Source organism: Chelon labrosus (assembly GCF_963514085.1).
Source record: "Chelon labrosus genome assembly, chromosome: 14".
Classification (NCBI taxonomy): domain Eukaryota; kingdom Metazoa; phylum Chordata; class Actinopteri; order Mugiliformes; family Mugilidae; genus Chelon; species Chelon labrosus.
The window spans coordinates 18,869,985-18,897,656 of NC_140347.1; the positions used below are offsets into that span (position 1 = coordinate 18,869,985).

The 27,672-nt window shown below is 39.8% G+C and overlaps 2 protein-coding genes across 3 annotated transcripts; both read left to right on the forward strand.

The window, feature by feature from the left end:
• Positions 1–1,729: 1,729 nt before the first annotated feature.
• LOC311499587 (microtubule-associated protein RP/EB family member 3-like) lies at positions 1,730–12,676 on the forward strand. Of its 2 annotated transcripts, XR_014699453.1 has the most exons (9): positions 1,730–1,842; positions 5,554–5,621; positions 6,986–7,110; positions 7,204–7,349; positions 7,870–8,029; positions 9,580–9,716; positions 10,038–10,190; positions 10,749–10,820; positions 10,927–12,676. XR_014699453.1 is itself a non-coding variant. In XM_084560625.1 (8 exons), the coding sequence occupies exons 3-8, from the start codon at positions 6,990–6,992 to the stop codon at positions 10,990–10,992; spliced, it is 783 nt and encodes a 260-aa protein (XP_084416751.1). In that variant the 5' UTR covers positions 1,730–1,842; positions 5,554–5,621; positions 6,986–6,989; the 3' UTR covers positions 10,993–12,664. The 2 variants fall into 2 exon arrangements, 1 of the variants encoding a protein (XP_084416751.1); XM_084560625.1 differs by lacking the exon at positions 10,749–10,820 and having other exon boundaries at positions 10,927–12,664.
• Positions 12,677–13,302: 626 nt separating this feature from the next.
• On the forward strand, positions 13,303–26,754 carry tmem214 (transmembrane protein 214). Its single transcript, XM_084560821.1, has 17 exons — positions 13,303–13,560; positions 18,554–18,747; positions 19,019–19,169; positions 19,258–19,392; positions 20,278–20,360; positions 20,578–20,683; positions 21,730–21,811; positions 22,079–22,180; positions 22,421–22,562; positions 23,168–23,259; positions 23,336–23,384; positions 23,477–23,584; positions 23,704–23,821; positions 23,908–24,004; positions 24,971–25,139; positions 25,268–25,419; positions 25,630–26,754. Exons 1-17 carry the CDS (start codon positions 13,410–13,412, stop codon positions 25,757–25,759), a joined length of 2,061 nt encoding a protein of 686 aa, XP_084416947.1. The 5' UTR covers positions 13,303–13,409; the 3' UTR covers positions 25,760–26,754.
• The last annotated feature ends 918 nt before the right edge of the window (positions 26,755–27,672 follow it).

Here is a 27,672-nt window from a genome sequence, read left to right on the forward strand (position 1 = left end):
ATGCATATATTTAATAAATGAGGCCTCGGATTCTGGATAGAGTCACCTGAACGTAACCTCATGATCACGTTGTTGAGTGTCTGCGTTTTGAAAGTGAAACTCCCTTCCTGAAGGAAGATGAAGTGTTGGTTGTTATTAGAGCACAGAGCAGAAAGATTGAGCTGCACAGGCCGAAGAAAACCACTGATCCTCCTGATGATGTTTCATTCCTGCCTAACAGTATTATATTTATACATGATCACGTCTTCTTGTCCGTGTACTCTATATATTTAGGATGTTTTTTTTTGTTTTTGTTTTTTGTTAAAATAATAAATGTGCCAATGTGATTCACCTGTGCCACACCGACACCCATGCATGAAGAGCACCACACCAACAGGAGATGGAGGAGAGAAGTCTCCCCTCGAACGCCACAGGTTCACACAAACTGGTGCTGTTTTTTTACGATTACCTACAATGACGTTATTTTAATGTTGGATGGCTTTTGTTGTTTCGAAGGCGCTGTGACTGCTCAGTGGCTGTGTGTGTTTGTAGATTATTGTTGTGTTGGACGGTGAACCTGTTGAATCTGTACGTGGCTGCTCGTTTCTTACCACAGTAATAACAGCAAAAGAATAAAGTGAGAAAAAATGAACAAAAACGCTTTCTTGTGTTTTTTTTAATGTTAATACAATATATCAAAATTGATTTGTAAACGTAACAGGAGCAACAAAAAAAAAACATATCGAAGAGAGAAAACTCATTCTCAGTGTATCCACCCATATCAAAATAAACAAAGACATTTAAAATTAAAGGGAGATGCAAATGAGTTTGCAGCTACAACGCATGCATCACAAATTACAAATTACACCTGAATAATTTCAATACAATTACATTGAACTGTACTGAAATGTACTGTTCTGTTTAATAAAATCTACAAAACGTTGCCACTTCATTGGTATATTATAAAACTGTTTTGTTTTGATATAACTTTACTGTATCCTTATATCTCGAAAATATAAGAATACAATAATAATTACAAGTAAAATTGTAATAAAGTTGAATCTGTTTGTGGCTGCTTGTCTAAAAAAAAAAATATATATATATCCTATATATCAGAAGAAATACTCTTTATTCCTGTGTGTGATGTATTATTTAATGTGTTAACAGGTGCTGCAGGAGAAAAAAAATAAAAAAACCCCAATACAATGAGATAAAATTCTTCATCCAGGGAGAGAACTGTATGCCACAGAGCTTTTGCAAATATATTAACACCCTTATATAAAACACTGTAGACAAACTGTGTGTACACCCATACCAAAGTAAATAAATAAAAAATAAATGACGATGCAAATTAACTGGGTGCGCACCTGCAACACATGCATCACAAATGACCACATGCAAATATAATAAACAGCAAGAAACAGTAATACAATTGTCCAAAGAAGTTCAAAAGAAAAACTACAAAAACTGCTGCTTTAATTTCAAAAATAACAAAAAAAATCTACATAAAAAAATGGCACAATGTTTCAATAATAATTAAAAAAATACAAGAATATTAAGTACAAATAAATATGTAGTATTTTTTATCACAGTTTTATTCGATTTATGCACCTTTTCCCATATAAACGGGCAGACCTGAGTCACGTTGTCGGACCAAGTCTCCACCATGGCCGCTATGTGTGCGCAGTTTCACCAAAACTCAAGTAAACATCCCTCAACTGTTTTACGCATGCGCAGTCACGGCGGCTTAGGTGGGAGCAGTCTCGCGCAACTTGCTGAGGCGACAGTCGGGGTTGTAGCAACGGAAAAAGCCCATCTCCTGAAACAACGGGACGGTGGATAGAAGGGACCGCGTCTGCCACAGTGAGTAATATTAACTTAACTTATTTTTTTCCCCTCTGTTAGAGTGAAGTTTTGTCATTCATAACCCGCGTATTAATTCCTGGGATAAACACTTGAACCGTCCCGTAGGTGACAGCCAGTGTTTCATTGTAATGTGCGTGTGTATTATCCAACAGGCCTCCAGAGGGGGGTAACGTTTGGCTAAAAAAAAAAAAAAAAAAAGTCCCGTTTTCAGTTACACTCGGATATGTTTTTGAGTTCGCTCGTATCACGGTGGTGGAATAAAACTGCGTGGAAATCCTCTGAATTCAGCAACAACTACAGCAACAGCGGGAAATGCGCACCGAGCAGCGTTAGCAGTCTGAGTAGTTAGCTGGGAGCTAGCTAAGCTGGCCAGTCACAGCGGCTCCGCAACGGCTGTAACGTCAACTGTCAAAACCGGCCAAAACACGGAGGCTGAACCGACACCGGGCAAAGTTTACTCATTAACTCTGACCAGGGTTTACATGCGTAATAACCACCCACTTTTATAGGCCTCTGAGCTCGATGTGACCCAGATTAGATCTAATGAAAAAAACATTATATTGTAAATATGCACTTGCCAGTTTATTAGGTACACTGGTGAATTAATTCAAATATAACAGCCCTGCAGTAAACCGTAGCTTAATGAAGGCTACGATATTCAGCATTTAATTGATTACGTACTAAAATTACAAGTATATTTTAACAACCCTTAATAACAGAAATGTATAAAATCAATCCTCTGACAGCACAACAATCTGCATCCTCCAAATTGATCACAGAGTTGAGTTTTGTCTTCTTGTTTCAACGTAAACTTAACAGTCATGAGGTGGGGGTTTAGTGCCCGACTGTTATATTATAATACATTTATTTTCTCTAGTGTGCCTAATGAAATGGCAGGTGAGTGTTTTAACACACTTTTATAGCCATCTAAGCTCCATTTAACCCTACTACAACTAATACAAAACATAATATACACCTGCCAGTTCATTAGGTACACCGGTGAATTCATTCTAATATAACAGTCCTGCAATAAATCCTAGCTTGATGAAGGTTATGGTATTCAGCATTATTTTGACAACCCTAAATAACAGATCTTTATTATTATTAGTATTTTTAATCAATCCTCTTTCACAGCACCACAAACTACATGCTCCAAATTGATCATATAGTTGAACTGCCGTCTTTTCTGACGCAATTTCAACATAAACTGAACATTATAAGAGCGGCTGCCATATTATAATACATTTATTTTATCTAGTGTGCCTAATGAAATGGCAGGTGAGGGTTTTAACACACTTTTATAGCCATCTAAGCTCCATTTAACCCTACTACATCTAATACAAAACATAATATACACCTGCCAGTTCATTAGGTACACTGGTGAATTCATTCAGTCCTGCAATAAATCCTAGCTTGGTGAAGGCTATGGTATTCAGCATGTAAATGGTTAAGTACTTAGATTAAATACACGTGTTTCTATTATTTTGACAACCCTAAATATCAGATTATTATTATTTTTAATCAATCCTCTTTCACAGCACCACAAACTACATGCTCCAAATTGATCATACAGTTGAACTGCCGTCTTTTCTGACGCAGTTTCAACATAAACTGAACATTATAAGAGCGGCTGTTATATTATAATGCATTTATTTTCTCTAGTGTACCTAATGAAATGGCAGGTGAGGGTTTTAACACACTGTTATAGCCATCTAAGCTCCATTTAACCCTACTACAGCTAATATAATAAATAACATACACATGAATGAATTCCAATATAACAATGCTAAATCTAAATCTATGATGCTTTCAACCTAAACTCAACACCTTATCATTTATCTTTTCTTAGTGTATATTTACTTCTGTTTCTATTTCTTCTGGATGTGTACATATGAAAATCTTGTAAATATGTTGCTTCTATTATTTTATTTATTTCTATAGTCTAAATCTAATCCTTATAACAGTCATGAAGAAGGATTTAGTGCACAGCTGTTAATAATGCATTTGTTTTCACTAGTGTAGCTAATAACCTGGCAGGTGAGTGTTTTTAAAACACTTTTATTGCCTGCTAAGCTGCAGATAACATTATTACATCTGCTCACCTTTGCTGTCAGATAGATAGATATCCTTTATGTCATTCAGACATCCTAGCTTAGAGTTTTTATAACCAATAAAATAAGGGAGGTTCAATAAAAAGACTGCATAACTTTCACCGCTATTTTCTCATTTTAAAGAACTAAAATTATTATGATATTGTGTATTAAAACTTTATATTTAACTCTGTTTTGTCATTAGTTTAAGCATTGTTATTTCTTGTGTGCGTTGGTCTTAAATTGATGCTTTTATTGACTTATAATTTAAATTTCATTAACTTACCTGTTTGCCAGGCGAACAGAACTAAAACAATACATCACCTTTACTTACATTCACTGGCCAGTTCATTAGGTACACTAGTGAAAATGAATCCATCCTAATGTAACGGTACCTGCACTAAACCTTTAACTTCATGACTGTTAAAATGATCAGTTTATGTTGAAACAGTGTCAGAAACGTGGCGACTCGACTGTATGATCACTCTGGAGGATGCAGCGTGTGGTGCTGTCGAACTGGATTGAATTAAATATGTTTCTGTTACTTAGCCCGGCCCACTGACTACAATGGGGTTGTCCAAAATAATAGAAACACGTGTCGGTACAACATAATTTAACAGTAGTACTACAAACCACAGCTTCCAAAGTCGAACCACAGTTGAATCGACAGCTCTCTATTGCTGAACACCATAACCACTTAGTGCAAGACAGTTATATTATAATGAATTTGTTTTTGCTAGTCTACCTAATAAACTGGCAAGTGTGTGTATGAAAAGTTAATAAAACAGGGATTTGTTGTGGTGTCTCTCTGGGACTAAGTTCCAGTGACCTGACAGCTAACTGTGCAGCTTACTTCACGTGTGGATGTGACAATAAACTCTAAAATATTCACGCTGTTTCACCATCTCTGCTTCATGGGCTTGTAAACCTTTTATATTAGGACAGGACTGGAATAACTGGGAGATTCAGCAGCGCTTGGATCTCCGTGAAGTGCAGGAGTCAGGAAGCGATTGTTCGGACAATATCCTGCACGGTGTTTATTTTGGAGGCAGCCAGCTCACAGGAAATGCTGCGGGACTGCGGGACTTCTTATCTCAGTCTGTCAGTGGCGATGTGATGCATTTATGCCTGTTGGAAACATGTACTGTTGATCTGTGCTAAACTGCGATGGGTTACAACGTGTTGTAGCTGGGCTAAAAGGATTAACTGAGGCAGAGATTAGTGAACTAGTGACTGGCTGCTCGTTTATCTGTGACATGTCTCTTTGTAAACCTACGGAGGTGCTCTTGAGCAAGACAGTAAACTCTTTGACCATTGAACAGAAGATTAGATCAGAAGATTTCAAGCAAAGGGTTCTGTATTGATTATATCATTGCGAGCTGAACATCTTTAACACACACACACAGTTCCAAGGCCAAACAACAGAGAAATCAGTCAGAAAACTGATCAAGAATTAAAATAATTATTGCCACCTTAGAGGAAGTACTCTTCAAAGGTGACTCAGAAACAAAAAACACACGTTACCTTTGACAGATTTGCTAAGAAAGTACCTTTAGTCTATTATAATCTCCACAACGCAGTGAATGCAGAGTGCATGATACTCTGTTTCTGTCTTCAGGTCTTTCTGTGAGGTGGTCAAACACAACCCAGTTTGCAACAGTACACACCAACACACACCCAGCACAGGTAAGTAAAGTGTGTGACTGTTTGTCGTTAGCTTAATTTTCCTTTTATCGTACTGTAATATTAATGTCTTGCAGTAATACAGGATATAACTCTCGGTGTAGAAAGGCAGTAAATTAAATTGCATAAATGTAATGAAAGAAAAGGATTACTGCCTTTCGCTTTAGAGGACTCAGGGTTTATTTTTAGAAATAACTTATTTACTCTCATAATTTACCATTTTTAGCCTTAATGTTGTTACTGTACTCACATGATAGACACATCGCTTCAGAGTTTGTTCTTCAAAGTAGTGTTTCATCTAAACTCTGAGCTAATTTATCCCTGAATGCACTGGAGAGTCGGTGGAGAGACATCAGGTTTGTTCCAGATTATCTGGAAATGTTAAGTGTTTACGGATCCGATGTTAAATCTCATGAACCACTCACGGACTGTTTGGTTTAGTATTTAAAATGTTGATGGTTACGTCAGTGCTTTCACAATAACCAATGAGAGAAGATTTGTCTACAAGGACACAGAGCAGTTGACAGTGTTGTCAAGCAACGTTAAACACTCTAGCCCTCTAGGTTAACATTATCTAACACCCTCCTGCTGACAGATATTAAAACCGACAGTTTAAATCTCACCTCTAGTTCTCTCTCTGAAGAATACACACCTTGTCCTACACTCTTCTTTAGCCTTCTGCTTTGGTTATTTTCGCTGCACAGTCGTCTTAAGTTACAGTTGTTCTTCTTCTTCGAGAGGCAGTTAGCTGGCGAGCTAGCAGGGGCATTACTGCCATCTACTGGAGTAGAGCGTGGACTAGTGGACTTGGAGAAAGTTTAGTTTTGTTTACATTCCCTTGAGATCACAGGGGATGGTGCGTTCAACGCTCCATGATCTAGGATGATAATCTAAGCAATATCACGTAGCGTGTGCAGGTTTTAGATTAGAGAGAAGAATGTCTGCCAACATTGTCCTGAAGGATTTTAAAAGCTCATGTAGTCTGAGCTGACACAAGTCTATCTGCTCTTATTATCCACACTGGAATAATACTTGTTCTTTGTGACTCTAACTACATTTGTACACGTGTGTTTCTCAGCTTCTCTCACAGCTAAACGAATATACAAGTGTCAATTTTAAAAATGGGAAGATATTCTCATTTATGTGTGGTTGTTTTATCTAAAGTTTAAATATCATAAATCACTGTTACGTCCCTAAGATGGTCCAGGGGAATTCAGGGACAAACACGGTACAACCACGTCTGGGTGTAAGGAAAGCTTACAGGGAGAGAGAAACAAGAGAAATACACTGCCCCTGTCTGGCACGTAACTGAAGAGATTAATCATTGTCTGCTGCCTGTAATATCCATGTACATGTGTTTAATGCAGGAGGATGGCGGTGAATGTCTACTCCACCTCTATGAGTGTAGAGAACCTGAGTCGTCATGACATGTTGGCGTGGGTCAATGACTCTCTGCAGCTCACCTACACGAAGATCGAGCAGCTCTGTTCAGGCAAGGACGCGTTTTGTGTCAAGCCCCTAATTAAATTCTTAATATTGCTGAAAGTAAATTAATCTCTAAAAAATATGTGACTTTTTTTCACAGGTTCTGCATACTGCCAGTTCATGGACATGCTGTTTCCAGGGTGCATATTGTTGAAGAAAGTCAAGTTCAATGCTAAACTGGAGCACGAATACATCCACAATTTCAAGGTCCTACAGGCTTCATTCAAGAGAATGAGTGTGGATAAGGTGAGAGTGGGTGAAGTTGTATATATAATATGTCTACCGTTCTCCTTTACTCTGAAGCGATGCAGTACTGTATGGTTTTATTTTGACTGCAGACTGTGAAGAGGTTGTAGTTTTTTTTCTAAAAAGGGGGCCACACGCACACTAGGAACGAAGGATGAAATAATTAAAAAGTCAATTTAATAAAACTTACTAGACCAACAAAAACACTGCAGAGTGAAACAGGATAAATCTAAATCCAACAAAATAATCAAAACATCTAATGAAGTCTGAGGAGAACACAGGATGACAAGGGAAGTAGATGAGACATCACCTGTGGTGGAATCACAGACGAACTGTCAAAAGAGCAAACGGGAGACAGGACTATATTTAGACCGAGGCCTTGAGGGAAAATGAGAGACAGGTAAAACTAAAGGAGGATCATGTGAACTAGACGCACGGACATAGAGATAACAAGACACTAGGTGAGGAAAATGAAGTAGGAGCAAAATCCTGTCATCATGTCGCTCCCTCTCCCTCTCAGATCATCCCTGTGGAGAGGCTGGTGAAGGGGAAGTTCCAGGACAACTTTGAGTTCCTTCAGTGGTTCAAGAAGTTCTTCGACGCCAACTACGACGGGAAAGAATATGACCCTTTGCTGTCACGGCAGGGCCAGGAAGGAACGCCTCCTCCACCTCACCCAGGTACGCTTGTGTGGAACAAGTAATCCATGTGTGCAAACTCAAACACTTCATTTCATTGCTCTCCCCTCTTCATACTACCACAACCCCACCTCTAACCCAGGTGAACCTACTCATCACAAACCTAAGAGACCCTCTCGCTCAGGTACCTGGTTAAGCATGTGTGTGTGCCATTCATGCTTGCAGTGTCAGATATATAGAAAGTTATCAGAACCAGGAGGTGATCGTCTTTTATCATAAACGAGAGGACATTAAGCATGTGTGTGTTATCATTGTTGATGCTTTGATTTCAGACTGTGGTGATAAAATTTGTTCAAAAAACAGTTCTTTACACAGAATATTAGCTGTACTGTGGACGTAGCTGTACATGAAGTAAAACACGCCAAAACTACAGTATTTTTCTTCAAAGTAATAAAACCCAAACACACTGCTAAGTCATTCTTTTAACCATGAACCTGTGTGTGATTGCATGTATGTGGGTTTGCTCAGAAACTCCTTGTTGTGCTAAGTGAGGGCTGGTATCATCTCTTGAAGGCACTTCTGGATGGTGTTGACTTTGCTTTAGGCTAAGCTAAATTTAGTTTAAGGGTAAGGCTGGATTTATGGTGGCATTAAACTTCTACGCCATATGTATGCCTTAGCCTGACCTCCCTAGAAACATAATGATATGTCACGGCGACGCAGATCGCAACAACCATCTAATCAGACATCTCTTCTCTTTTCTATGCCCCAGTGATTTCAGTGAAAGTAACTCAGTATTTATTAGCTCCAGCTCCAACATGAGTGGAACCGAGCGGCTCCTCAGTTCAGTCCTACAGTTGGTTTGAAACTCAACACAGCTGCCACCAACTAGATTTTTAACTGCATAATTACAGAACAGTCTGACACACCGAGGTATTTGTGAGGTGTTTATACAGATATAAATGCTTTCTCCCATGTAGCCTGCTACAGCGTAGGCTCCGCACAGACCTGTTGTGGGAGTAAAACCAAGCTTTAGAGTTGATATTGTTTGTTGCAGCTAGTAGTTTTAAGTCCTTAATCTCCACACTACTGCTGCTGCTCAACAGTACTTGGGTGTGCTCAGAAACATTTGACCGAAATCACAAGGAAACCCAAGCAAATACACTGAAAGCAAACCTTGAGTTACTTATACACACATGCAGGTAAAGCGCGGAGTAGTGTAGTGTAGACACCTGCACTGATTAAAATGAAGTGTTAACCCATACAGCCGGACAACATCCAGGTTAAACGTCCTGAGAGTTAAGCCACTGTCCACATATAAAGCGTTCCGCTCACTGCTCATCACTTCCCAGTTGACAGCTGGTTACCAGTGGATCCTCAGAGTTATCATCTTAGTACTTGGTGACCATAAGTCGCCAAAGATTTTTTTTTACCTGTCATCATTACAACTTCGTATGTTGTCATCACATTACTGCTAGTCTCTTCCACTGAATACTCTGCTTTAGCAGTTGCAGACTAAAAGTTTGAATACATTACTGAAGACTTCAACATGTTTATATTCCTAAACTAAAATGTGTATTTCCATCTTTTAGGATCTATGAGAACATCTCCTACAGCACCAAAGACCGTCCCCACCCCTCAGAGACCGGTCAATGTATCAGCAACTCGCAGGAACGCTCCTGTGACCCGTAATGGAGGAGACGCTGAGCTCCTAGAGCTCAACCAGCAGGTATCACTACACTAAGAAAGCTGTGTGCGGGTCACACGTCAAATTGTACGTTAGTGGAGACATTCAGCATTCATTAGGATGGTGGTGACTTGGAAGTTTCTCATTGAAAATCCTTCTTGACTCAGACAGTTTCGTGTAGAGGCTACCAAACAGATCTGATACTTTCTCACAATGATATAATCACAAGGTCACTGTTTTTGTGGACATATCATGTGTCATCCCTCGTGCTGTTTATCTGTTTGTTGCATGTTTTGTGTCAAACCACTATACTGTTTGACCTCCCTTTCTCTCGTGTTTCTCACCCACTCTATGTGGTTGTAGGTGTTGGATTTGAAGCTGACTGTAGATGGACTGGAGAAGGAGAGGGACTTCTATTTTGCAAAGCTGAGAGACATTGAGCTCATCTGCCAGGAGCACGAAAACGAAAACAGCTCAGTGCTCAGCAAAATCATGGACATACTATACGCTACAGAGGTAAATACAGTCAAAATATCAGACAAACATTTAGTGTTCACTTACATGCAGGGACAGCGGCACAGATCAAATATGTCACATCACTCACTCATCAGTGTTATTTTTTAGATTCAGATTTACTTGAAAAATATCAGCATGATTTAGACCTGTTAGATAAATGTGTTACTTTACGTACATTACTATCAGCAAATTTATGTGTTTTCACAAAATCCATTTACGCATGACTCCAGTGTTCAGATCCCTCCATTACCTTATTTTGGAAGCATCACTTATATCTTCAGTAGAAGATGAACAGGATGATTCTTTGATGCCATTTGACAGAGCATCAATGTATTTGAATATGTTTAAATAGTCAAATTGAAATTTATTATTTATACAAATGCTCTTCCTGTATGTACAGTATGTCCTTCTCGTGCTCATATGTGTGTGTGTCTCTTCTTCGATTAACTACTGTGAAAATAATTTTAAAATCATGGTACTGTAGAAAGCTGACTGCAACCCAGAGCCTGGGTATTGTTTATTACTTGTGGTGTGTTCAAGTGCAACTTTTTGGCCTAGACAAAGGCAATGTGAGGCGCCGTCACACTTGGTCTTTGTTGCCAGTGCTGCAGAGCGATGTTTCATGATGAGGCAAGTCTAAAATTTAATCAGAACATGAACAAATGTTAAAGATTAGATTCGCTCTACAGCAGCACAAGCTTCTGCCTTAAACACTTACAGTAATTGTCTTCTACAGGAGGGATTTGCACCACCAGAAGATGAGGAGCTTGAAGAGACACGAGGAGACCAGGAGGAGTTCTGAGCTCTTCCTTTTCATCACCATCACCACCTCCTCATCTGTCATCCTTTAATCTGACCATTACATCATTTTTTCCCCCTTTCCCCCTCTTATTTTACTCTTCTACAAACTCTCCTTACGTCTCCCATCTTGTCCATGGCTGTCCATGTCCCTGACGTCTTTGTTGTACAGCCTAGCTTCCCAAACTCTTACTAGCAATGGACAATTAACCCAGACCTGTCTGGACCAGCCCCCAGCAGCCTGGCTTGGCTTACTGTACTATTCTAACCTGTTACCAGAGGAGACAGCTACTCTATCAAAGGTTTAAGGTTAACAGCAATGAGATTACAGAGAGCAGCAAAGAAGCTAACAGTGCTATGTATTGTCACTTTCTCTCACCGTGCACTCTGACTGGTGACCGCACACATTCATCAGGGTTCTCTGCAGAGTTTATATATGAAACCACACAATGTGATCAATTTGAGGATATTTGGGCTGGAAACTTCACCAGGCTTCACCCAAAAGCAAAGGGCCCTTAAGAGAGAGGCCTGCAAATGGATATATTTTGATTATATAGCTTATGATGACACATGTGAACGTTTAGCCCACAGACATATCACAGACTTTGAAATGCTCACATGAACATTCATAAAAAGGTAATTGTCATTCTGAGGTTAAAGCATCACAGATATGTTCTTATTCATCAAGTTGTCCCATCACTGGGGGTTTGCTCATGAAAATGTCCTGACAGCTTGATTAGGAGACAGCTTGATGTATTTATGTTTTTATTTATTTATCTTTTTTTTTTTTTATCTGCTCTCTCTTTCTGAAGAAAAAAGTTTGGGAGTTGGGGAAATTAAAAGTCTTGCACTAAATGTAGCGAAACAAACCGACTGAAATTATCCAAAATGCCAACATGCAGTGACTGGCTGCAGCCAGAAAGATACAGGAAGATGCAATTTTATATTTTGTAGATTTGTTGTAGAGAAGCTTGTTTTTTATTTGCATTGAATTCCTCAATGGCCAAGTCAGAGGCGTCAGTGTAGAACTTATTTGTCGGTTAGAATCTGAATTCTATGAATGAACAAAAGTAAGACTACAGACAGACACTACTTAATACTAATGTTTGACTGTGTTGATTGAGTTAAACATTTAGCTGCTATCATTACTCTTCTGTTGCCGTATTTAATTGCGTTTTCATATGTTGCATAGCGTTAAAACGCCGCAGCGGCTGCCAAGGAGCTAAAGGTTTGGTTTGTTGTGATTGATCATTAGTCGGACCAGTCAGAGAGAAGAAAGCATCAGACCCTCTCTCACCATTTGTTGCCATGGCGGCCATGTGATAAACTTGCATCATTTGGAGTTACTGCTGGAATGAAATAAAGCTCTGAGGTTCAAAAAAGAAATAAACCTCATCACTGTGTGCTATCTGCCATGATGCTGCTGTCTGTTTATTTACCAGGAGATTTGTTTTATTATAACAATTATTATTTTTCTTTATGCACATGAGTAGCAAACTATTCACATTGCACCCACACAAATGCATATACATAATGCAACAACCTGGATGCGTCTAAATGTTCAAGAAATCATTTAACTTGAAGAAAAAACACTGTGATTTGCTAAGGACAGCTTGACCCAGCATGATCTTCCATTGCTATTGAATGGAGGAGGTCTTGAGGGAGATCCAGGAGGTTCGTGCCAGACACTAAGTGACTAATTTCACCGATGCTGCATCCAAAACTCACCGTCTGTTCCCCAGACAGTAGCCAAACATGAAATTGCAGCAGGTCCATGGTTTAACTGGACCTGGCACTGGTCAGTGATACAGTTAGATGACTTACAGGGCTGAGATAATACACGACCAGGACAGGATTTTAAATACACTGGAATGAAAGGTCTTTAAACTATTTTGACTAGACATATATATTTTATCCCAAACCCAAATATATTTATTAATGGTCTCACATTAGATGTAGAAAAGAAGGACACTTACATTTTATTTTTTTCTTGATTAACCGATTAGCTCACGATTGGTCGTTTCAATTTTATTTTAAACTAGCAGGAAGACGCCATTTTTAAATGTATTTTTGAACAAAACTGATTTATATTTCTCATTTGCAATGCCGTTTAGCATTTTGGTAAAAATATATTTTTTTGTGTGTGCATTTTGAAATAATCTGGGTCACCCGAGGAAATGTTTTAAAGATCTCTTAAATAAAAAAACGTAACATTAACGTGGTGTGGACCAACGGCAGATATGAAAGTTAACGGTCCAAACGCATCACTGTGACGTCAGGCCGACAAAGAGACGTGGCACGCGGACGAAATTGATAACTGCCGGAGCGTCCCGTCGTCGAGTTCCATTCAGCAGGGAGGAAGGAGGCAGGAAGTCACGGTAACCGAAAAACCAACAGCAGCACCCCGACTGGACCAGAGACATGGCTTCGAATAATGGCTCCGCCGGCAAATGGGAGGTGGTGAAAAAGGGCAAGAAAAGCAACAGCTCAGGGGGAGCAAAGAGCACGACTGACAAGAAAACCGGCAGCGGGGGAAGGAAAGCCCTTGGCGAATCAAACCAGCCGTCCAGACGTAAGTGAAAACGGCCCGTTGTACTGTACCACTGCTAGCTGCCGCTGCTCCCCTTTGCCTCCCTGCAAAAGTTATTAAAAAGAGAAAAGAAACTGCCTTTCCGCACATTTAGCTGTCTTTTTAATGTGAACTTTCCGGTGTCTTCACTGATATTGTTGTAAGAAAAAAAAAAAAAAAGGCTCATAACTGTCATCTGATTTGACAAGCTAGCTAGCTATCACAGCTTAGCTTCACACACTATTTCCTTATTATGTTTTATCCTTGTCTCATTCCGGACTTACCATATCATGCCTGAATGGGTTCTTATTTAGTTTCTCTGTTTACAAACGGACTTATTTGTCTGTTCTTTCTTTGCGTCCCTGTCACACAGAAGTGATTGCTAGTTAGCTAGCATGTGTAGTTAGCTTATTAGCAGTGTGTCAACAAAGTCAACGTCATCATCTGTGAAGCAGGTGTTATCAGCTCTGCAACCTTTTGCTTTCTGCTGTTGCATTTTTAATATAATCTAAATGGTGTTTAGAGTATAATAGCATTAGCCAGCGTTAGCTTATTTCCAGCGAGCCCAGAGTGGCAGTTGACTGTCACTGTTCAGAATGGCCATTGAAGGACGTGGCGTTTTAAATCCCGTGTTTTCCCTTTATTTTCATTACTTAATACGACCGTCGGCATAAATTATTTTACACGTTTGTATTCTATTATGTACACATATCTATTTGTATTACTTTTATTCCTTTTCTGTGGTGGATTTGTTGGAGTTAAGTTAATATAAAGATATACTCAATTGCCAGTTCATTAGGTACACTAGTGAAAACAAATGCATTTTAATGTAACTGTCCTGTACTAAATCTTATTTAGGTTATGGTGGTCAGCATTAGTTTGATTGTTTGATAGTTGATTCAGCAGCTTTATTTTAGAACAAAGAGGGAAGATGGAATAAATTTGCAGGTTTTATGTTTTTATGCGTCTGTAGTTTGGTTTTCATTTGTAGAACAAGAAGAACGTAACTCTGCTGAGTCCTGCAACAAGTTTAGAGCTGCAGGTGAGAAAACATCAAGGCTGAACTACCAGTTGGGTAAATAGGGCAGCTGTTGTGAGATCCCAGTGCTCCAGCGGCAGTTTGTTTGATCTAATATACCTCATCAGTAAATCATAATATCAGTTGACACAAAAATTGCTAAAAGGTGTGTCCTGATTTATGAATTGAATACCTTTGGGCAAAATCTAGTTTCAATGGTTTCAGTGTTTCAGTTTAGTTCTTACCTTTTTCGAATGCCTGAATTAATGTATGTTTAATCATATCTGGGTTTGTAACTTGTTATTAGTTACTAGCTGGTTGGCTCATTTTACCTGTGCAGAACCTAATCACCGACTTATGATCAGTTGTTTTCCTTTATATTCCTCACTATACACGGCGGCAGCTACACTTAAATTCTGCGACAATAATCAGATCAGCTCTCAGTTTGTTTATTCACTACTTTTATTAATGAATCGACCCTGTCCAAAGTCTGGTCACAGCAACCCTGATCGTTTACAGCCAACGTTTTGTCTAAAAGAAATAACGCTTCTCCTTTTGGTAAACAAAAGTCTTTATGTGAAGTATTTAGTCTAAATGTGGCTCAAACTATGTCCTGAAAGCGTTGTGATTCCTTATTAAACTGATTAGTTTACTAACCACTAATAAACAATCAATGTAACTGCTCAGTAATAACAATAATCTGTTTGTTCCTTTGAGGCTTTCTGCACTCGATCATGAGACTCCTGCTGTTACTGCTTGTAGTTAAAGCATCTATATAAAGCAGTCCACACGCCTAAAGTTTGGCCTATGGCTTTTTTATCTGTTAGAGCAAGAAAAGAAAAATGTTGCTTCAGAGTTGGACATTATGTAAGTGTTGACGCAAGTCCCTCAGAAAAAGAGTTAAGCAGAAAAAGGGGAAACGGTGCTATTGCCAGATTTTTAGAAGGTTGTATTCAGAACGGCGTTGTTCTACATCACATGTCTGGACATGTTATAGATAAAGTGATAAAATAAAATATTTCAGGTATAATATAGCTATTATTTGCTTTATAAGTAGTCTCTTGAGCAGGTAAAGTTAAAAAATATATATATATAAAATATTACTTATTTGTTTTAATTTTGTTGATTTATTTTTTGTTGTTTTCTAGTCAATAAACATTGTAATCTAAACCTGTGATCAGATGAGCTGGACATTAGTCTGAACTGGTTTTCTCTGTTCATTTGAAGAATCCCTTCAACTGTTCTTCTGTTGGTGTGAGAATCCATTTGAGCCTTGATTTGTTGAATCGGCGGTGAGTCACAGAGATCACTCTGATTGGCTGTTCAGCTTCAGGAAACAGAGTCAGAGAAGAGAAACTGAAGCCATGAAGCAAAGAGAAGAACAAAAGGACACATTGAATGCTTTCCATTGTTTTGTTTTTTTTAATCTTCATCTCATATTAACGTTCAGTGATTTTAGTTTGGTGTGAAACGTCCTGAACAGTCTCCAATATCAAATGATCTTGGAAGGACTGGACTTGATTGTCCAAGCCCCAAGGGCTAGTAGGTGAACATTTGTCAGGTATTCACTGATCCTTACTGGATGAGGTATACTCCTCTTTTACGTGCATACTTTTCTGAATCACCATGTTCAACTGAGCAGACACTCCCATCTTTGTTTTGTGTTGTCTGACATTTACAAGGACTGATGGCATATCTCCAAGTGCGTTACATTCATTTGCTTGATTGAAGAGATGTTGACAAGTTTCTTGGAAACGCAGGAGTCGTACATTCACACGAGACTGTTTGTTGGTTAGAAAACAAATGCCAGTGCTCAACACCAGTTGATGTGAGGTTGTCTGACACAAATAAAAAGAGATAAGTTTCACTTTCACCATAATACGCCACAGGTTAGTTGAAACATGGAAATCTACTTCCAGTTCTTTATGGGGTTATGTCGGGCAAATTACTTGGAATGTCAGTTCTCATGAACTCACAGCTTTGCACTGATTTCAAATGTTGTAATTTAAATCTTGTTTAGTGAAATGCAGCCAAGCCTTAGATCACATCTTCTTCTGTGCGTCATTTATAGGATTCGATAATGTCACAGGCATAAAGTTCCAGTATTCATTCATTCATTCATTTATTCTCCGTAACCTCTGTCCTCTGGAGGGTCGCGGGTCTGCTGGAGTCTATCCCAGCTGTCATCGGGCGAGAGCAGAGGTACACCCTGGACAGGTCTCCAGTCTATCTCAGGGCTAACACAGAGAGACAGACAACCATTCACACTCACATTCACACCTACGGCCAATTTAGAATCACCAATTAACCTAAGGAGCATGTCTTTGGATGGTGGGAGGAAGCCGGAGTACCCGGAGAGAACCCACACAGAAAGGCCCAGTCTGCAGTCTGGTGATAAGAAGTGCAAACAAATTTAAATAACAGCTGGGGACAGGAACCGAAGTCCATTTCCGACTTAGAACCGGTTAAAATTTTTATGATTTATAGGAACTTTACTGGAAATCCATCGGCCGACTGGGTCCCTTCTGTGTGGAGTTTGCGTGTTCTCACTGTGTTTGCGTTGGTTCCAGCTACAGAAGATGCCGTCTCATGTCAGGCCTCAATAAATGACTTCCTGACACTTGTCAGATTTTTATTTTGTACTAGTGGCCTCGAGCACCTGGTCACATTACCTCGATCTTTGCTTTCGGTGGTTTTCTGGCTCTTCTTCTTTCTACTACTCTAATGATCCTAAGCTTTTTGTGATAACATGTCTGGTCTTGGTCATGACACATTCACAGATGGACTTCAGTGTCGACAAAAAATGGCTCTAAATAGTCATAAGTTCAGTGTTCAAGGACGTGAAGTTGAGTCACGACTGACTTTGAAACTTTTAAATGGGGAAGTTACGGTGATGGCACTGAATCCAGACGGAGAAGGAAGAGTATGGTGAAACACACTCCTGGTCACAGTCGCAGCACCTCATGTCGTTGTTGCCGACTCACACAGACCAGATATAGATTCAGATTTCTCAGCAACACGTATAGCTGAATGATCTGCGAACAACTGGTGACCTCTGTCAACAACTGCTCAAGTTTGTGGGTGGGTCTGACCGGGACTCTTGTATGCGGTCGTGCGGACTTAAATACTGTGGATGTTTCTGCAGCATGTGTTGGGGTTAGTAAAGAAATTACCTTCAAAGTTGTGCCGAAGCCTGAAATTGCTCGAAGTGCTCCGACAGAGACACGTTTATTCATTGGATTCATTCAGTCCAACATTTGTTTCCCTCCTGTTGTAAATACTGACTCGAGTACAAAATATGCACTAATCAACAAAAATAAAACTATGGAACTGGGTCAAAGATGACAGGAATACATTTGGAAACTAAAATGTGTGTCGTCACAAGGAAAGAAGGGTTTTGATGATCTTATGTAATTTGATGAAAGTATAATTTTATTATCTAAAAAGATGGACAACATTATTCTAGTTGCTAGTTCAACAATGAATCAGCTGAAAAGCTTCAGACAAGGGAAGGTTTGTCATCTCTTCTGAGGAGCTCTTATGTCGTCCATCTTTATGTGTGATCTTACACATTCAGAGTCTCATTCTGGGACTTTCCAGATATGCACTTCACTTAAACACATTAGGGACTGAGAATTTCAGAATAAAAGTCTTTGCATGGACCTTCAGAGCTTCATTTACAAGAGTGTCTTACAAAGAGAATATTTGGAATACTTACGGTGATTATCTCTGTTCCTTTGTGAATTGTAACGAGTGTTGCAGGAATATTGCTTTGGATTATAACAGCCCATTACACAACCCGCGGAGGGAGGGAGGGAGGGATAAGTGAGGCTCTGAATGTGAGGGGAGTGAGCCAACCCTAAAGGGAAATGCCATGGTTTCATGGTGTAACTTGGGTTTTCGTGACACAGTGAGGAGAGTAGAAAGTGTTCGGAAAGGCGTCGCTTTTAACCGCAGCTGCCTTGGTTTCCTTCTCAGCGCCCGTGAAGATGTCAGAGACTGTGTACGACGGCTTCGAGAAGATGGGAAAGAAACAGAACAAGGAGCAGGTCCCGCCACCGGCCGAGTCTCAAAACAAGAAGCCCTCATCGAATAAACCATCCAAGAAGTCGCAGTCCAGCAGCACAGTCACACCGTCGGCTCACAAGACCCTGGAGGAAGCCTTTAAAGCTGTGAGTTTCTCAGTTTCCTTTTGGTTTTATTAAACTAAAGTTCACATCAGATAATATTTATTTTTGTTTATTTATTTAATTACAAGGCTAAGAATTCAGGAGATTAAATAAATACGTGCCTTCAGAGCCAGAAATATCTTCAAACAAAGCAGCATTGTAACCTCCTCAAAGTAAACGATCACATGCTGAAACACATCTCGTCTTTGCTTAATGGATGCGTTGTTTCTGAGAGTGCAGGCCTAAAGTTTTAGCTGCTCTGTTCTGTCCCTAGTTGGATGTTGGGGATCTGAAGCAGCAGTTGGCTCGCAGTCAAACCCTGTTCCCAGAAAACCCTTCAGTCTGGCTCAAAGATCTGGCAGGATACCTCAACCTCCATCTGACTGCGCCAGATCATGAGCCCACACTCAGCAACTACGCTCATGGTCAGTGAAACTCAGACATATCAATAAACACTCTGCAGTACCGATCACTTCTATCCTCATATCCATCTCTTCTGCTTTTACTCCCCAGACTACCCGTACTGCCTTACAGGAAAAGAGCTGAAGGGTGTGATCAGAGACCTCATCGGACGCCACAGCGATAGTCTGCCAGATTTCTTCGACCACTGTGTTTACACTATGCTCAGGGAGCTGGACAGACAGTCAGGTAAACCGGGCAGTGTTGGAATAGCTTTGACAGCTTTCTGTTGTTTTTGCTTTCATTAGTGTCACTCTGTGTCTGTGAGGATTCTCATTCATCCAGTTCATTTTATTCATAAAAACAAAGCATTTGGACTTGTTTGAGGACGTTTCGCTGCTTGTCCAAGTTTAAATGACTGATGAGGAGTATAAGTTTTTATTAGGAACATCTGTGGGGTTTATCCATGAGCCAATACTCCTAAATTACCTAAATTAGATTAGGTTATTGGTTCTATAACAACCAATAAATGCTCAAGATTCAAGATATGAATGGGTGTGAAACGTCTTGTCCACGACCAAGACACTTACAATGTAGTCCTGATGTCCAAACCATTAATAGTGAAAAAGAAGGAAACCACGAAGGTCAAGATTTGTTTTTATTAAACAATGAGTAGAGACTTAGGAAGGGGGACTGGGACACCAAATATCAGCCACTTAAAACACAGTCTTCACATCTAAAATGTTTGACCTCCAGTCAAACCTTAAGTCTGGTTAGTTTCTGGCCCACCATCCAAATTGCCCCCATTTGAGGTGAGTATTGGGTGATTAACAGATAATAGTCATGTGATTTCCAGTTGGACACCACCTAGAGTTGTCCTTAATAAAAATCTGAATGAGGCTGAGAGGTGAAATGTCAGTTGCCAGCTGACTTTTAGTTTTATTTTTGGCTATACTATGACCTGGATAACTGAGACTCTTCACAGATACAAGAAGAAAGGGCTGGAGAAAATTATGCTCGATAGTGGAAAAGCAGACTTGGACCAGATTCTTATAAATAAGAAACATCTTTTAACAATCGGTGGGTTCAAATTTAGATTCAAGAACAGACTGAACATTTTCTTTTTGTTTCCAGGAGAACCTCTGCACGGCTACAGAGTTTGCATTCAAGCAATCTTACAGGACAAACCCAAAATAGCCACTGAGAACCTGCCAGAGGTGAGTCTCTGTTTGCATCTGACCTTCAGCGTTGATTTTATAACCAGACAATTATTCCTCACTGCTCCCCTGTCTGCCCTAAAACATACTTACAATCTCTTATATGAACCTTTGCCTTTGCTGAACCTGGTCAACGTATTGCTGGATTTATCTTTTGCAATAACCTTGCAGTATCATGTTGTAATAACCTCCTCCCTCCATTTTCTTCATTCTCTAGTATTTGGAGATGTTGCGATCAGTTCAGAATCGTCCAGTGAAGTGTTTGACCATCATGTGGGCTCTGGGCCAAGCTGGGTTTTATGACCTCAGCCAGGGACTCAGAGGTAAGAAACACTCGTACACAGCGGCAGAAAATAATTTACATACTTTCATCTACAAAGCCTCATTTTTATCCATTTTTTTAAGATATTTAGACATCATCTGCTCTATATTAGCTCTGGTTTGTGTCTACCCTTTATTCCACTTTCGCAACAGTGTGTGAAGACATAAATTCTAGGCTGGGGGTCACTGTAGCTGTAACACATCCACTGGAATGATATTTGGTGAGACTGTGAGTCTGCAGCATGTGGGCATGTGAGGATGAATATTCTTAGAACATTATATAATCTGCATAATAAGGTTAGAAAGAAACATTTGACTCCCTGAAGGAAAAGAAAGAGACAACGACTCATTCTGAGGCTGTGTGCAAAGATAAATATGCAAAGTGTTCCTCACATTATCTTGATGTTATGCAGAATATTTAAAGAGAATTAAGCTGACCCTGCAACCCTGAGAGTTTCCTCACTTTAGGATTAGTACTGGCACACGTACAAGACAAATACACTGATACTGAACAGGGGTGAGAATGAGCAGAGGCCTACAAAACAAAGTGAACACTACATTTGAGTCATGATACAATAATTTTGCAGTTTTTAGTGATTTATCGTGGCAAAAACATGAATATATTCTAACAATAGTTAAATAAATTCAAAAATTTTCAGGTAACTGTTCATTCCTCTCCTTCCTACTCCCCTCTACTGTTGAATTACTTCATGTCCATGTATTGGTCCAAAAATACCATGCAAAATATTGTGATAAGAGATTTTTATCTGTATGTGTGCTATGCAATATGAAAAGGAAACAAATATGTCTAAAATGTCTTCAGAGATGTCAAGTGTTATAAAAATAACTGTGTATCTGAGGGATCCTTTCTTCTCCTATGGAGGTCATTCATTGTTAAAGCAGCTTTTGTTTTAGGTTACTTACTTGTTCTTACTTAAATAATTAAACACGTAAGAAATCTTTGATGCTGAATTTGCTCCAAGCTTGTCTTTCTTTTTTTAAATTTGATACTATTAAGTTCCTAAATGGTGAATCGTTTGTGTTGCAGTGTGGTTGGGCATCATGCTTCCGGTGCTCGGCGTAAAGTCCTTGTCCTCGTATGCCATCGCCTATCTGGAGAGACTCCTCTTGTAAGTCTGACAGAGAAATATGTGGCTAATTTGAATTCATATTTCAACAAAATCCTCATTTTTCCTTTGACTTCATTCACAATTCACACGTGTGACGCCCAGACATTTATTTTCCCCTTGTATTTTTTGCTTTTAGACCAGAGAAGATAATTATACACACTTTTAACTACAATAACTCTGTTGTTTCTCTCCTGTTGCATGGTTTTTTTTTATGAGGTTCTCAGCAGTGATAATTTAATAAGAACTTTATTGTCTATTTTTTCCCAGACTTCATGCAAACCTGACAAAGGGATTTGGCATCATGGGTCCTAAAGAGTTCTTTCCTCTACTCGATTTTGCCTTCATGCCTAAGAATGCCCTGTCTCCAAGGTAAACAGAAACTAATACCAAGTCACATCCATTTCCTTTCATTTATTGTTAAGTGTTTCTATGTGTACGGATGACTGTGTAAGAGTGTGTGACTGTAGAAAATAGATGGTAGAGGGTTGTACACACAAGTTTAATCAGAAGTTGAAGATAGGAGCAGAGTGACTGGGAATTTAAGAAGATTACTTCTACAGTTTCCACCTCCACGCTTGTAATAAATAATCTTCTTTTGTTTGTATACAGTCTGCAGGAGCAGCTCAGGCGCCTGTATCCTCGTCTGAAGGTCCTCGCATTTGGAGCCAAGCCCGAGAGCACATTACACACATACCTGCCGTCATTTCTGTCCAGAGCCACGCCGCACTGTCCGGATGACATGAAGAGAGAGGTGAGACGCTCACAGATATCTGCTACACTGGTCTGGGTGCAGCGTTCACACTGATAAGTGGCCTGTTAGACAGTATGTTGTTAACAGCTTTATTATGGAAATCAGTGTCCTAAACGGTTCAGACGCCAAGTCAACAAATGATTAAACTTGAAGGGAAAGCACACTATAAAATGAGGTTTAGATCCACGAGTCACCAGCTTCATTACTTTGGTTAACCAGTCAAATGTTTTCACTGACAAACTACAGTATTTCCTTCCTTATTGGAATTGAATTGTTAGGAATTTATCAAAACTATAAAAGTAAACATTTAGTTAAAGAGCAGCAAAGTATTTTTTTGTGAAGCAGACTGACCAAAACAAGGTCTTAAAAACCAGAGTCATAAATGTTACATACACTTGATAACTGTTTGTTGTACCAACTTAACTGAATGCAAAAGTTGCAAAAGCACCATCTAGTGCATTGAAACTGGTATTTTAATAACGAAAACTTCAGTCTAGGTTTGCAGGTTAAACTATAAAAGATTGATGCCGCCCCAGCTGGTAGTTTAAGGTTTGCATTCTATCTCCAAAGATTAAGACTTTCTGTTTCTCTTATGTGTCTTGCAGCTTCTTACCAGTATGACGGAGTGTTTATGTGTGGATGTTCAGAGTCTAGGAGTGTGGAGGCAGCTCTACACCAAACATTTACCGCAGTCCAGGTAAGTTACACATTATTTTTATCCTTTAAACTGTGGAAAGTAAAATGATTTTGACACTCCTCTTTTCCTTCTTTAGTCTGCTGTTGAACCACTTGCTGAAGTCCTGGAAAGTCCTGCCGCCAAAGGTACGACCACGACGTCTGGTGTTTGATAAACCAAACTCACCTCCCTTCTTCTTCTCTTGATTTGATCGTTGGGCTCTCCTTTGAATTTTTAGCTGCGGAAGAACCTGGAAGAAACGATCCAGTCCTTCAGAGTGACCAATGAAGAGATGAGAGACACTATTGAAACTAATGACCTTCAGGAGTGCAATAATCTGTGTCAGGTAAAATGATTTGAACTAAATTAGACATAAAAAAAAAAATGATATTTTAATTTGACTGAAATAATCAAATATGAAGATAGAGGTTTATCTTGGTCACACTTGTTGTCTTGTGTCTCCAGAATCTGCAGGTAAAGATGCGAGGTCGCGGGTTCCCCTGGTCCAAACTGCTCTTGGTTCTGCTCGTGTTCGCCGCCGGCTTCATCGCCCACGACATCCGATCTCACGGCTCCGTCAAAGGTCTGATTGAGATCAGTTTTTATATTTACGACAGAACTTTTACGCGATGGTTGTTGTAGTAATGTTGCTGCGTTGCTCCGTTTCAGATTCCATCACAGCCAAGTATCTGCGCACCTCAGGGGTCACAGCTGTGTCTCAGCAGGCCTGGAGCAAAATAACAGTATACTCAAAGCAGGGCTTCAGGTAGGACCTCACCTGCATCACATGACACCAGTAGAACATGTGTCTGCCTCTTCCAGACTTTGACCCTGTTGACAGTTGTCTTGTCAAGAGGCAGAAACATCCCTGTAAGAAATCAGCTTCTGAGTCACTTCCAGTTTAACGTCGCTGCAAACAGTTTCTTCACTGTCGGCTTTATTTCATCAGTGTTGAAAACGTTTTCACAAAGCAGTGTTTTAATCCTACAATAATATAGTTCATTTAATATTCTCTCTCTCTCTGAGGCCACTTTTGTAAAATCTAATCCAATACTGTTTACATGGACACTAGTATTCCATAATAATGCCTCATGTAATCAGAACAGACTGGTCAAATCAGGTTTTGCAGCGTGTACATTTTATCAGATCACTGTAGTCTGAGTTTCTACATTTAAAGATGTGTTTTAGTTTCAGAGTCGGAGTCAGAACCTGAGATGTCTTTAGAGAATTCGTTTTAAAGTTTCCAAACCTAAATGTGAAGAAACGGCGAAAGACACAGAGTTCACGTCGTCATAAAAGTTTCTGCAGAAACATTTAGAAACCTTGAATTTGACTTTAGTGCTTTCTGCTGTTTTTGTCAGTTATAAAGGAAGCTGGGTGCTGCTGCCGTGGAGGGAGAGGCATGAGGCATTTATTTATTTATTTAAAGATAAATATTAAAATGTAGAGGTTTATCTCAGGATGAAGTGGCCACTGAGTGCATATGATACATCTAAACATTCAAAGTAGTTCCCTACTAGTTAATAACCGTGGTAAACTTTCCTTTTTTAGCTTTGTTTTATTACTGTAGTTGTTTTCCGGTGTGTTGTCTTAAATCGTTGTTTAATCTTTTGTAAAGCACCTTGGTTCACCTATGGGTCGATGTAAGGTGCTATATAAATAAAGTACATTTACATTTTAAGTTTAATTATTCTTCATGTAAACAAACCATTTAACTTGTCTTCCTCTGTAGCTGGTTGGAGACCAACACTCCTTATTATTACTCTGAGAGTGTGCGGGTTCTGGGGCCACTAATGGAGCAAGGTGTGGAGAAGGCGAAAGCAGCAGCCATCTTCATCTCCGAACACACCACACAGTTTATCATCTGGGTCAAAGAAACGACACCGCTGGTCATTGAATGGGTGAGGCTGCATATCCTTTGCCTCATCCTGCCGAGTATCAAACCGTACCCCAAAGCTCTGTTTGCTCTTTCATTGTGGGTGTCATGGACTGACTCAGGCTGATGTCTCTGTTGCATCTTTATCTCCAGGTGTACACCAACACCCCAGACAGCGTGTTCCAGATGTTGGCTTATTTAAAGGAGCTCCTCATCTTCCTCCATCAGAACTACGTCCTGCCTGCGCTGGCGTACATGTCTGACCTGCTCCAACGAGCATGGACAAACCTACAGGAGTCCTGCAAGTCAGTACTTGGAGATGATGATTTGAAAACTGTGTTTCACATAAAAGACAGAACATACCTCAAATAATATATGTTCACCAGTGTTGTGTCTCTTTCACCATTTCCATTTCATTTAGTATGGAAACCTATATTTGCCATCAGCTTTGTTCTGCTCTTCTCCCCTTTTTTCACTTGTCATTTTTAAAACGTTCTCGTTTGTTTTTCCTGCAGCGGGGAGGTGTCAGTATCGTGTCTGCAGAGCCACGCTTTGTCCTTCACCAACTCAACGTGGCAGCTGCTCCAACACACGACCTCGGCCATCAAGACGTGGGCTCAGGATCTGCTGACACGAGCGGGATAACGACAGATCCACACACACACACCATCACACCCACGAGAAGTTATATATATACTGTACACACACACACACACACACACAGACTGACCCAGTGTGAGGCTGCCTTTCAGACGGTCATCTCTGAAGCCGTGATCGGACACTGTGGGATCAGACGAAAAAACAAACTCCAAAAAAACTTGTCTCTTGTTTTGGCTCAAAATTTTCAAATCAATTTGCTGTTCTATAGACGTTGGTTTGTTTTCTACCAATCCTGTTGTCACTGCTGGAAGTGGAGTTTGTATCTTTTCTCTCTTTCTCTGAGTTTTCTACTGCAAGTTTGAACTGTTTCTTTAACAGATTATGTAATTTATAGGAAGAAAATGTAGGTTTGTAGATGATTTATAAACCATTTTTATTTAAAGATAAATTTAAAAAAAAGTATTATATGAAAACTTTGGTAAAGGGAAAAGACCAAAAACTTCTCCAACCCACTGAAGAGCTCATCAGTCTGAACGCTGAAGGCCACTTCACCTCCAACATCATGAAGTCAGATCAGACGCAGAAAACTAAACTGTGAGGGAAGGAGTCACATCTGCAGGTGGATGGGCTCCTCCAGGAGTGGGAGTGGACAGTCCGGAAGAAGAAAAACTACCTGCTGTTTCTTTGTCTCGCACGCGGCCTTGACTTTGCCGCTTCTTTTTCCTCTTTCTTAAGCTTCATCTACTGTCAGCAGCTCGACTACAAGACGCGCTGCTGATTCACTAACCGCTCCTCGTACGCATCATATCTGGATGGAAATGGCGGGCGACTAATGTCTTACTTTGTAATGTAAATGATTTATAATAAAGACTTCAACCCCATGTCCCCATGTGCTGTAAATATTGTGAGTGACATGGAATTGTTATGATGCTGCTTCCTCCTCCATGCTTTTACAGTTGGTATGGTGTTCTTATGGGCAAACAGATCAGTTTTTGTTTCAGCAAACCGTGGACACATCTCCATAAAGTATGACATATGCCCGGATGTATACCTGCTAATCATTATTTGGCTCCTTCCTTGCTGAGCAGGTTATGTTGATGTCAGACTCTAAATTTTTTTTACTGTAGGTATAAATATTTTTGGACCTATTTCTGCCAGAAAATAGGCAAAAGCACATATTCCAGCACAATATGACCGGAGGGCTATTGCACAAAACCAAGATAAGGGATTAAGCCGGGATATGTTGGTTGCATGAAAGCAGCTCAAACTTAACCCGGCCATGTTCTCATCAGTGATTCTGTGAGCGATCGCGAGGTCTATTTAAGTGTGCCGTGAACACACACTTAACCCAGCTATCTTCACCTGGCTTAACATAGCCGCGCCTTTTCATCCTGGCTCGGCAAACGTGCAACCAATTAAACCAGGATGCACCGAGCAGACGAGGTCAAGCCGCGCTTGCTCAATTATCCTGGATTTCTTTATTCTAGTTTTGTGCAATACCCCTCAGGTCATCAGCTTGGCTCCTTTCTATTTATTTTGTGAGTAAATTTGTATGTTGATGTACGATTAGGAACTAATGTAAGGCCTTGCACTTTTTGCTCAAGTCATGGGGGAATTGACTAGTTAATCTAACTTGCTATCGTAGCAATGATAGAGAAATTACATCAAACATTAGAATGTTTCAATTACATTTTTCACGATTACAAAATTGCCCGATATATTCAGTACATTCGATCCATTGCCTCATCCCCTTCGATAGCTCAGTTGGTAGAGCGGAGGACTGTAGTGTGACAACAAAGACATCCTTAGGTCGCTGGTTCAAATCCGGCTCGAAGGAGGTGGTTTCTTTTCCGTCTTCAAAGCAGACAAAACATCCACAGTTAAACTTATTAATTGGACAAACTGGTTTGTATACCTCTTGAACTTAGCCTTCTGCTCTAGTCTTTGTACTGTCTGTG